Raw genomic sequence first — 12,545 nt, 5'->3', positions numbered from 1 at the left:
TCCAAAACCTTTATTTTAAACTTAAAGTTCGAAGAAAAACCCAGTCGATGTTTCAACATTTTATGATGAGCGTTTGCAAGCAGATTTGATTTTCTAATATCCCTGTTTGCGTTTTATTTTAATACGAATGATGTCACCACCCAAGATGACTATTGGATTCTGCTACCTATTCTGATACCAAATCCAGGCGCACTTCTAGCTGAGGGGGTGGGCACATCAAAGAGTCAGTTCCAGCGTCCATCATCACATAGTTCAGGTGACAGTAGGCTTCTTTCCCTCCCAAACTACTCCCTACCCCCATATTCTCCTTTGCTCCTTATTTTCAAAATATTTTTTCTTTTCTTGCCCTTGCAAACCTCCGCAAGCCGTGTGGCACGCTAGCCTGGTGTCTTATGGCTGAAAACTTTCAAACATGTTCCCACACACACCAAGGTGCAGTCGTGCAGCATGTTCTGGGTTTTGCAGAATTAAGGTTTCCACCTTTTTAGGAGGGATGCCATCACCGGAGACCTTTCCTTGATGCTGCCTATGAACTTTACACTTCGATGAGCCTCTCTGGACACCTCCGATTCTGGCGCCAGCACCAAGCAGTGGATGACGTGGGAGAGTTATTTATAGCACATATCCGACCTGAGGGTTTTGTCTTTTTTGTGTTACCTGTCAACACTTGAATTTGCTTACTCGCAGTTTAGTCTCGGTAAAAGAATGAAAGAAAGAAATAATGAATGATTTAAAGAAGGAAGAATGAAAAGAAAGAACTGTTTTCTAAGCACTTCAGAGCGCCGCCATTCGTACCTCGCACGTGCTTTGTGCTTCACAGGTGAGAGGCAAGACAGGTGGCCCGCCCACCCGAAGTAGGTCAGGGTGGTGGACGTGTCGCGCCGGATCCCCCTGGCGTCAGCCAAACTAAAAGTAGCCAAAACTTCCAGATGTTTTTTTTTTTTGCCCACCTCTTTTCCCTTCCCCCCACAAACTCTCTCCTTCACATGTTGCTTTCTATTTTCGTGGATCTCCCGAATGTCAAGGGGGAGGTGCCTTGCAAGAACATCAAAAAACGAAGCGATGTTTGAAGTCTTAGACAAGAAGGTACGCTCCAGCCCACGCAGTCCTGTTGCAAGGCTTGTGATGGTGGTGGAGGAGTCGGGGAGAGGGGGGTAGTAGGGCAGGAATGGAACCCCCGACAGACAGCGTCATCGTCGCGACGTCCGGAGCCCTGGCTAATCTCCCCTGGCTTGACCTTCTGCGGCGGATTGTGGTCGATGACAATGACGAACGTTCGCTTCAAAGGATGCGGAACGTTTAGCTGTTTCTGTTTCCCTTCGAACAGGTTTTATAAGCTTTCTACTAACCGCATGGCTAGCGCAAGAAGGCTATTTAAATTGAGCATACAAGCATACGATATGTCAACAATGTTGAAGCTATACGAAAGTTGCTCGAAAAGAAAGAAAACTGGGATATAGATGCAGGGAATGAAACAGGGTCAAAGGAACAATACAAAGACGCAGTGTAAACACCCGGATGTCGAGTGGGACGCGAAAGACTTGCGTTGCGCAAAACTTGTCTAAAAGCAACCTTCCTAGAGACGAGGTCCAGGCCTCACCCGCAGGACAGGCGACCTCTTACCCTCGGGAAAAACTACAGCTCTGCACCCGAAAATAATATACACAAATACTGCACAAGTATTTCGAGGACCACGATTGGAGTGAAGCGCAGAGATGTAATCCAGTTTACCAAAAACGATGACAAGATGGCGCAGATGTGGCATAGAGACGGTTCGTCGACGTTCTGTATCTGTAGCAAGATTTTACAACGCAGACCTGAGATAACCGACACAGCGAAATCACAGATGAATGTAACAGTCGACATAAAAATAAATGCAGATTGACAGGAAAAAAGTACGGAAAACATTCACTCTCGAGCATGTCGTCCAGCCATGCGTGTACTTGGACCTTACTTACACTTCATAGTGCTTTTTAACCGGTTTGTGGTCAACATTGCCCTATCAATTTTTAGTATGCTTGTCAATAAGTTAATTTCTTCCCCATAATTTCCCTCCCCACCACCACCATATTTTTCTCCCCTTTCCTATTTAATCAATCTTCTTCGCTACCTACTTGTTATTTTTCATGTCAGACTGTCAGCTGTTCATTTTAATAGCTCACTGAAGCAAGACATTTTTCATTTTGAAAAAAATCCACCCACCCTTGGCCCATCCCCGTCTTTTAACCTCCGATCTCTCGAAAAAGAGGGGAAAAAACCTTTCCAGCAGTTCAAAGATGCTTTTCACGAAAGAGAGGCTCCTGCACAAGAGAATTCGTTGCGCGGAATAGAAGGACAAAAAGTCAAATGCACAAAGAGACACCTCCCACCAACTTCAAAGAAGAAACGATCGCCAGCTGAAAACACAAATCATATTCACCACCAGCCGAACCCTGAGCTAATCGTCAGCATGAAAGCTTACAGAGGAGGCAAATATTTTTCTTGCTTGTGAAAATCGTACTTCTTTATCCATCATTAGATATCTGAGGTTGGAAGTCGAGGACTTCAGTTTTGGGAAAGGACTGTGTGTGTGTGTGTGCGTGCGTGTGTCTGTGTGTTTTTTTTCTTTGTTTTATTTTAATAATAAAATTATTCTTTTATTTTGCGCTATATGACGATAGTTATTGGCTACCGGAAATAAATCGGAGACCAATCGGTGTGGCCAGTCAAGCCATCGATATCAATGGACAAATAAAACGTTTGTGTAACGTTTGTAAAACGTTTGTCCCTTTGCATCTCAAGCAATACAATATAGTATAACAACACAATATTGCACAGCACAACACAACTTTGTTTCACTCCTTCCCCTTCGTCACTTTTCTCTAAGCGTCTTCATTTGTTTCTTTTTCTCTCCCTCATCATTGATGACAAACTTAACCAATGAAAAAAAAAAATTAGTCTGCGAACAGGAAGCAGAATAAGACGGAAGAACTTTGGAATGGCAGCATCATTTCCTTGCCCACGGTGGCGAACAACAAATAGCCGCCAATAGAGCGGCAAGAGTTCGTCATTTGAGAACCTCACCGACGACGCGGCAGGCTTGACAAACAGACCACCGTGTCGTGGCCGTCGTATGCAGCGGGGTTTGATCTTTTTCTTGCCTCAGGGATGGGAAAATGTGTAATAACACGGTCTGTTACAAAACACGGAGTTGGGATTTCAACTTTCAGCAAACAGCAGACGATACAGCACGCCCCTGGGTAGACTACCGGTCCTATTCACACCTGGGCGCTGTGGGCTTAGGTGGATGTCGCCGTCTGGCGCCTCGTCATCACGAGTTGAGGGTCCTTGTCGGGAGATGGGGGTTAGGGAAGTGGGGGAGGGTGCTTGAGGAAATTGTGTATGACCTACCCCGGGTATCTATCTGTGCCGTGCGACTTTTTTTCTCGTGTCCCCTTCTTGAAGCCTAAAATGAAAAGATTCACTCTGTTATCGTCAGTGAAGACAGGGATAGAACTTCCGTCATCAAGATGCGCCGTGTGGGATCAAAGAGCTGTATACCAGGCATAAAATAAATAAATGAACAAATAAAAAGGAAATGGATGATATTTTGTGATTTGTTTGCGACGGTTTCTAATTATTATAGAGCCATTTTTATTAAAGGAAAGCAGTTGACAGAATTGATACCAAGGTCTTTGAGATTGGCTTTTGGGGTTTTGAAAAAAAAATGTAATGTGTAGCTAGAGAGAAAAATTAATAAAAATGTCCTGCTTGGCACCTGTGCTCTAAGCACTCCCCTATCCACTCCCCACCCACCGAGTCCACTCTCACATCTGAATACCAGGATTGGAACCAGTCCAATTGTCAATGGCACGATGACCCAGGTTGCTAGTGATCCCCGACATCGGATCAGGGCACACATGAACTGAATGTTGGAAATGAGTGAAGGGTCAACAACATATTTTTTAGATTGTTCAACTTCCTTGTTCGTCTGTCGTCTGTCTTGTCTCTGTAGTGAAGCTGGTGATGGGCGTCATCGAGGAGCATGACTATGTCTTTCAACGATGTTGGGTTAGTTGACATGTTGCTAGAAAGTTCTCTTGTGAACTGGCCAGAAAGCTGAAGGACATGACTTGAATTCAGTCTGGTATTGAGGAGCAATGGAAAGTCTTCCGAGGTAGAATCCACTTAGTTGCTGTGGAATACCTTCAACCAACCACCCGCCGTCATCGCCGACAGAGAAATCAAGGTCTGGCAAACCGCTGCCTTCAAAAGTCAATGTCAGGTTTCTACTGGTCCCTGACAGATGGTCAGGTCGACCTGCTCTGAATTTTGGATGTGAAGAAAGGTCTTTACATCCTGTAGCACCTTGTCATTAACATGTCCGAGTATTTTTGTGAAGCACCTGCATCGTGTGTCAACAAGAAACAGGAATATCAACAAGCATGCCATGACAACTTGCGAGTTAATGAACCTGTTGAATGGAAGCTTTTGAACCTAACATTTGCTACGATAAACTTTTTTTTTTTTTTGACTCACTGAAGGAAATCAATGCTGCTAGTAAAACAATTCCCTTGTCCTTCGATGAAATACAACATTAGAGATAATTCAACTATTTAAGTTTTATATTTATTTATTCATTTAAATTGTAACATGCGTCGGTGCCTTGGTTAATAAATGGGAGATAATGCTCAGTCATCATGGGCGGGGAAAGTCCGGCACACGGGCCATCTAAGGTCTATTTGACTATTTACAAAACAATCAGTAATGAGTTTATGTAATTAGAGTTTTTCAGAAAAGATGGAAATATTTCTTGAAATGACAGCCAAAGACAGAAGAAATACACAAAACAAAACCTACTGTAATTTTTATAACTTTTTGGTGTTGTCCAACAAAACAGCAACAAGAAAGATACAAATAATTTTAAGAACTCTTTAATAAATCTGCTTGAGTGCGATACTGGTTAGTTTGTTAAAACTCCTTAAATTTCACAAGATATTAGTACTGAGAGAATGGAAATCTGATCATTTCAATAAGTAAAAGCAGATTCTAATACAATGATGTTATAACATGTGTTAGTCATTCTAAGGTTACTTAAATCAATATATTCAAAAGAAAATTCGACTTAAAATTAAAAAAAAAAAAATGTATTTGACCCATAAAATAATTTACAACTTTATTACGGTTTTAGATATAAATAAGTTCCGAGCATATTGGGCTCGGTAAAGTTAAAGCCATCCGGTATCCTAACAAAATAAAGAGAAGTGAACATATTGTGAACAATAGCAAAAGTTTGTGAAGGAACACCATGGAGCATTCCTCTCAAAGCTGTTTTCTGTGTTCATGAAAAGTTGTATTTATAGTATGCAAATGTGTATTAATGAGGACAAAGACGTGTTTATAGCAGGAATGTGTGTTAATGTAACCAAACTTGTATTTCGAGCATGCATTTTTTTAAAAAGAGAATTTCCATATTTTTTCAGTAACCGCGATGATGATAAAAATTACATACAAAATCTACTACGACAATAATGATGATTAAAAAGGCAGAAATTATCAAAATAGGATTTATCGTATACCATTGGCGGCATTAGTTTTGAGACAAAGCGATGCAGAAAGAGTAGCCTCCCCAAATATTTATCCTTTAATCAAAGTACCCAAAGGTGCCAGTCTTCCACTGTTCTAGCCTTAAATAAGAAAAAGAGCATTAGGGTCTAAAATAGAAAACAAAATGAGTTCTAGCCTGAAATAAGAGATAAACGGCGATAAACTCGTATCTGCACGCGCTGTCTAGTATTAGAGGAAGAGAGACCAGCACTTTGGTCTGTGAGTAAGATTAGACGATTAAATTCGATTTGCCCATCTAAAAGCCTGATTTTAAGCAAGAACACAAGAACTGAGCTTTTTCTAGAAATAAGATCTCAGTTTTGACCACGACTTTGTAGCTTTAGTCGCTGTAGGCCAGCACCGGAGCGCCCTCTTTGACCCGGAAGTGAACCTGCACGTCGTTGACTGGTGGCAGGATCTCGTGTCCGTAGCACTCCGTCTTAGGCTCCGTCTTCTCACCCTCGGGCAGTTCGAGGGAGAAGGAGTTGATGAGGTTGACCAGGAACCACTTCACCTGCAGCGGCGCCATCTGCCTGGCGACGCACAGCGAGCCAAACGGTGCCAACGGGTTCTTCAGCTCCTTGCCGTACTTGTAGAAGGTCGCGTTCACAAAGCGGTCGTGCTTGAAGGCCTGCGCACACAAGGGAAATCAAAATATATTTGAAGAAAGATAATCTTCACATAAACAATGATAGTTACCTTTTCTTCGTGAAGTGAAAAACTTCCCGGAGTCGATGGTGTGGACGATCTTCCGTTTTGACTTACCTACCTGCATTGTCCACGTTTGCTTTTCTGAGAACACTTTGGCACTCATCAGAACAATTTTTATGAAAAATTTTGGATGAACGATGGAATATGTTTAAGCTACAGTGAAAATACTAATCTCTAGAAGAGACATACATCCAGCTCATTTTACAGAGCATCTTCGTGTTCACATACTCTGAGGAGCTATCGCACAGTACTGTGCTTCACATTTCTAGGAAACGGCGCTGAGAATGTTATGGACACACATGCACCCACCTCTGGATCTTTGAAGATTTCAGGGTCCATGTGAGTGGTTGGTGGGTACATGGCCACCATATTCCCCTTGCGAACTGCGTATTTCTGTCCGTTGGGCATCTTGAACTCTGTATCATCAGTACAGTACCGAATCATGACTGCTCCACCATACATCCTCAACGTTTCTTTCAAGAAGGAATCTGCAAGAACGAGTTAGTTTTGGAGTAGAAAGCAATGGAGTATCAAGAAGACAGACAGAAGCACAATTACGACCGATGGAAAGTTTTCGGCACATGGATAAGATAGACTCATAGACAGGTCACACTATCATTCACCTGTTACAAACATTGACACAGGGAAGTTTGGTAAGTGATCCTTCTCTAATGCTGGCCGCTGACTTTGAAACTTGCTTTCATTTTCTGTTCAGACTGTTCATAAGTTTTAATAAGGACATCTAAATGCCTCTTGTATTAACTCCAGTTTTACTGTAGTCTTGTGTCGTGCTTGGTTAAGATAATATATATAATTTAACTCACTTTTGATATCATTTTATATACATCTGGTCTGGTAAAGTGAAGTAAATAAAATTTGGCCGCGCGCTGGAATTTCACTTTACAGAGTTGTTGTTGTTATTATTATTATTAGCCTTTGCTGTTTTCAGGTATTGATTAGACAGATTCATGAAGAGGGAGGTAACAATCATAAAGTGTTGTCCACGGACCGACCGGCCTGATGGGAACATTGACGAGATTTTAAGTTGCATGTGGTGGTACTCAGGGGATGTCCGACTCGTTTCAGAACTTTCATCAGGACCAGGATCATGGCCACATGTCTGTTGTCGAGCTTTTTGGGGACAGGGACGTTGACTGATGATTAGAAATAGCGGGAAACAACACAGAGTTTGAGGGATGCGTTGAAGATATCGGGGAAGAGAGTAAAGAGTCGATCAGAGGAGTGCTACAATATAGAAGCAGACACGCAGGTAGGGACGTTTTTGATTTTTGTTTGTTGGGTTTTTTGTTTTTTTTTGTTGTTTTGTTTTTTTGTTTTTGTTTTTTGTTTTTGTTTTTTCTGCTTTGCTGACTTTTCACTCACTGATAACAAAGGAAACTGAATGTGATGATGCAAGGGTTGTGGCTGACATTAGTATAGTGTTTTCCCGATGAAAGCGTCATCAACAAATTCCTCTGCCAGCTCCTCAAAAATGTTTTTTTTACTGAAAATCTAGGACACCGATTGTTGCTAAAATCTAAGCATAAGGATAAACTATTATCAAGGGACGTAGACGGGTGTGTCCGATGCAGGGTAGGCTTACCAAGAAGAGGGAGTTTGTTGATCTCATTCAAAGTGAAGGCCACTGTTTCCTCGCCGTCTTCGCGCTTCTCTTCAATGGCTTTGCTGAGTTCCATCTCAAGGTCCATCAGCACGCGGGGCTGCTCCACCATCTTGTACACGCACCAGTATGCGAGGCGAACTGTATTGTACTGGACGTGCAGGTAGACCAGAGTGTGGCCCATGATGTCCTCATCCTTTTCTCCCACTTGAAGCATGTACTCGATGGAGAATTTGACAAAGTCGGACACCTCGTTACGCTGCAATAGTTCGTGATGGTTGAGAAGCTGACACATAATGTTGTACGACTCGGCAGCCTTTGGAAAGAGCCTCCGCGGAAGACCGATCCACAGGTAGTTGAAGACCTTGTGGAAGTTTTGGAAGTTTTTGTCAAACACCTGCGGATGGAAGTCCTTCACTTTTTCTTCTCCTGAGGGATCCGCGCTGTGTCCGAAGGCTGTGTAGAAGATGGCGGTGAATAGGGTTTTTGACATCATTGTGCGAAGACTTTCTCTGCTCCAGTCGATGGTGTTCCCGTCAGCTTCCACGTTGCAGTTTGAAGCGTGGGTGTCGTTGGTCTTCATTAATTCTTCTAAAGAGTCCTGCAAGTTCCTTGTGAATATCTTCATGCTGCTTCTCAAATGCTTGCCTTTAACGGTTTTGCTGGCATAAGTTATCAAACCGAAACTGTCTTTGACCGTAAACCCGAAGATGTTTCGGTTGACCTTTGCCACCATCGGGGCAAAATCGAAATTCCTCTCTTTGTTGAAATCCTCGTAACAGTGAGGGTCCATGATGATGGTGATGTACTTGTTGAGGACGCGGAAGGTGAAGATGTCGCCCAGCTGCTTCTGAGATTTGTGCAAGAAGAGAACGACATTCTGAGAAAACTCCACTCCACTGCCCCACAGAAAATGCCCGGCCACATACGGAGGTTCATTGTTTCGTCTGCAAGACAGTTTTAAAAGTCTTCAATCATTCTTGAACAGGCCTTTGATGCACGAGAAGTTTACACAACAAACATCAAAGTACGATTTTCTCGCCCACTTAAGGTATTCACAAAAAGGTCTCTACACGAGAGTCCTCTCAGTGTTAACTGTTAAGAACTGGACTAACTTAACGAATGCAAACTGCATTGGAGACCATTTTATGATCTATTCCTTCCTTTTTCTTACCTGGTGCGAAAGGCTAATCGAATGTAGGCGACAAGGAAAGCAGTGATGGCAATGGCGATGCAAACTCCAGTGGTCCACATGGCTGCTGATTACGTCCCTTGAAAGACTTGAAGGAACAGGCCGCTATACCTTGCTTGCTCGCTGACTGGCGATAAAGGTGCTTTGTCTTCCTACAAGACAGATGATAAATGGAATTAAATTTGAAGATGGAGGACGAACCCTGCTATTTGGCTACGTGACTTCTTTGATTGTCAAAAGCAAGGCATGTAAGATAGATATTATTAACATTCACTCATTACTCCCTACTCCCACTAAGCTACATCCTTGCAAGACTTTGTAGGCATACACAATAGAGAGAAGAAGGACGACAATTGATGAATTGGAACATATACCTCACGACGCGCATGCGCTGGATTGAGACAGGATTCCTCTTTTCCGGGTTTTTCCTTCTCAAATATTTTGTACCTCATACATAGCATATGACGAAGAGTATCTTAAAAAGGATTTGCTACAGAAGTAAACAACTATATTCATTTAATTTTATTTCGCTGAAAAATTTCCAAATGAATAACATTGAGGAGTGTTAACAACTAGAGGACCGAACTAAATAGTGAAACGTTGAAGTAAAATCTTTCCCCCCAATAAACTGGAATGAAACTTTCGATGCAAAAAAAAAAAAACAACCCCCAAGGCTGGCATATTTCCAAGTCTTACAAACTTTATCTTTGCACATCCCTCCTTCTCTCTCCATCAGTTTGTTTATGTTTGTTTGTTTTTGGTGTAAATTATCAAGGATATGTATTCTTTTAAAAATCATATTTAACTTACGTTCAATGATTTAAGTTTGATCCCAAGATAATACTATCTTCAAAAATTAATAAATAATTTCGATCATGAATAAACGTACAGGGTTATGAAAGTAAATAATGAGATACTTACAGAAGTGTTTGCCTAAGCAATGCTAAGTTTGAAATAAATAAAACCGGCAACGAGTGTCAGTCATATATATTCACAGGAGTGGCCAAGCTAGTTGAGGGGCTTAAAACAATAGAGAAACGAGCCAATCGAAAATCCTCGGATGCAGTCAGAATTTTTTTTTTTAATTTGTGAAGAGGAACTGACCTTACGTTAAAGGTCACAGCCTGCTACCGGCAGACATTATGTTATATACCACAGAAACTATTGTAAATAAACCTAACGAGTTGTTTGTGACTACCACGGTGTCCACTGCCCTCAGATGTACCTTGCAGAGTCTTGGACAGTGTCACGCTGGGTCACATGGCCAAAGACCACCTTACACGCTTGACTGTTGACTGGGTCTACGTTTGACATCCCTGAAAGCAGCATCAGTACTACAAGGGACTTGTACAGATTGTACTTTGTAGTAAACCTGATGCCACAGACCTTTTCCATGTCTCGCTGACCCCTATTCCACGTAATCAGTGAGATGCGAGCGCTCGGGGGCATCCATGATGTCTTGTTGCTGGGGGAGGGTACACGAACTATGGTGTTGCTGATGACCAGGTCACGTGTTACACCAATCTTTAAAAGCAAGAGACGATTAATATTACATTTGCCGATGCTGTGTCTGTCAATGACACTGTCCCAGAGACAAAAATTAGAACCTTCACAACAAAAGTTTTGTTGACTACAGGGTTGATTTCTATTTATTAACGAACCATTTTTGTGTATCGTTTCATAATACCCGAGCATAGTTTACTTCATAACAATGGAACATGAAATTATAGTCTTACAAGTTTATTGAGATCTTAATCTGCAGGTGTGGCCTGCATTTATATTTATATATATATATCATGTTAGGTACGGTCAAAAATCACCTAACGTACCTGACCCTTGGTGTTTACAAAAGTAGAGAACGACAAAGGAGAAATATGTATTCTTTAACAAGAATTTCAATGTTGAACTTGGCTGAGACATCTGTCCTGTACTGTGTCAGTAAACTCCACGAAACAATTTTAGATTGATTAAAAAAAAACTATTTGAGGCAGTGTGGGAAATCGGTTAACATGTGCTGGGGTCAAGAGTTTATTCTGGTGTCATTATATCAAATAACTCAAATGTTGTTTTGTTGAAAGGATGTTGAAAGATATTACTGTACAGACCTGCACGACAAAGAGGGAGGATGTTGCGATGAGTACAGAGACCATTGGCGAACAGCCATGAGAACAGGCAGGTCGTGAGTACTTTACTCTGTCCAGAAGTTCCAGTATCAGGACAAACCCCTCACCTGGAGTTTAGACACTGAGACTTGGTGAAATTCATGGCAGTTTGTACTTTTAATTACTAATGCATACATGTCATCACAAACGACAGTAAAAGTACAATGCTTGGCTCATCATCTTCCATCGCCATCATACCAGCAACACTTGGGAGGGGGGCAGTTATTGCTTCCTCTCCTTCATCTGCAAAATGTCACCGACAGTGCAATTCTTTGGCCAATTTACATGTAACTGTTCTTTTCTGAACACATTTATTTGTTCTTTTGTAAAAGATAAAATTGTCAACTAAAAATTATGCATCTGAACCCAAAGAACGACTGAACAAAACAATAACAATAAGAATAACATAGTGCAGAACATATATCACTGCAGGCACGAGGAATGTGCTCGAATCAAACTTTTATTAACTTTTTAAAACTCATGATCATTTATTTCTCTCTAATGGGCATTGTACATATTGTTAAAATGCTCTTGTCAAGAAATATAGTTTGCTATGTTTCCAACCTGTTCTGGGTTTACTTGTGTGTAAATCCATTTTTTTGCAATCATTTAAAATTTCTGACACACATGAGTCTCTTTTCTCTCTCAGATGTGAAAATGTTTTTGTCTTCTCAAATATATCTTGCTAGCTAAAACCTAAAAGGACATTGTTGTTGACGCAATCAAGTAATTTCTGACATCATAACAGTGATTTCCAGTTTTATATTATAAATAATATATATCTTTACTGAACGCTCTGTCAAATTGTAAATTTTGAGGAAGACTAAAAGAAAGAACGGGATGACCCTTCTTCTGATGGGTGGGTTGGAGATGTTTTGCCATTCACAGACCCAAATAACTCTTGAACTAACGGCTTACAAACTACGAGTATCTACTGTGAAGTACAACACGATTTTATGTGGAACCAAATGTTTGTATTTATTATGTACTATCATTGTTAGTGAAATATAAACACATTTAAAGTGTGCGTTCGTATAAGACAAACTTCTGTAATTGCTTCGTTAGATGGCTAATTTCCAGCATTGTAACTTTATAGTTACCACTGACTGCTGAAAAAGACATTTTTATCATTAAAAATATCTTAACATTATAAAATATTTTATACACATTTATCAATGTAAACATTTTTTTATATATTTTTTATTAGTCACATAGTATCTCGAAAAGAATTTGCTTTCCCATGAACATTTATCGAAAAGATTTTGGTACAGAG

The 12,545-nt window shown here is 41.0% G+C and overlaps 1 protein-coding gene across 1 annotated transcript; it reads right to left on the bottom strand.

Annotated features, from left to right (window-relative positions):
- Positions 1-4,897: 4,897 nt before the first annotated feature.
- On the bottom strand, positions 4,898-9,297 carry LOC112572778 (cholesterol 7-alpha-monooxygenase-like). Its single transcript, XM_025252650.1, has 4 exons — positions 9,093-9,297; positions 7,901-8,865; positions 6,607-6,785; positions 4,898-6,217 (listed from the first exon to the last, which is right to left on the bottom strand). The coding sequence occupies exons 1-4, from the start codon at positions 9,170-9,172 to the stop codon at positions 5,927-5,929; spliced, it is 1,515 nt and encodes a 504-aa protein (XP_025108435.1). The 5' UTR covers positions 9,173-9,297; the 3' UTR covers positions 4,898-5,926.
- Between the last annotated feature and the right edge of the window lie 3,248 nt (positions 9,298-12,545).

Source organism: Pomacea canaliculata, linkage group LG9 (genome assembly GCF_003073045.1).
Source record: "Pomacea canaliculata isolate SZHN2017 linkage group LG9, ASM307304v1, whole genome shotgun sequence".
NCBI lineage: Eukaryota > Metazoa > Mollusca > Gastropoda > Architaenioglossa > Ampullariidae > Pomacea > Pomacea canaliculata.
The sequence above is the reverse complement of the archived record's forward strand: the minus strand, read 5'-3'. Positions and strand labels throughout refer to the sequence as shown.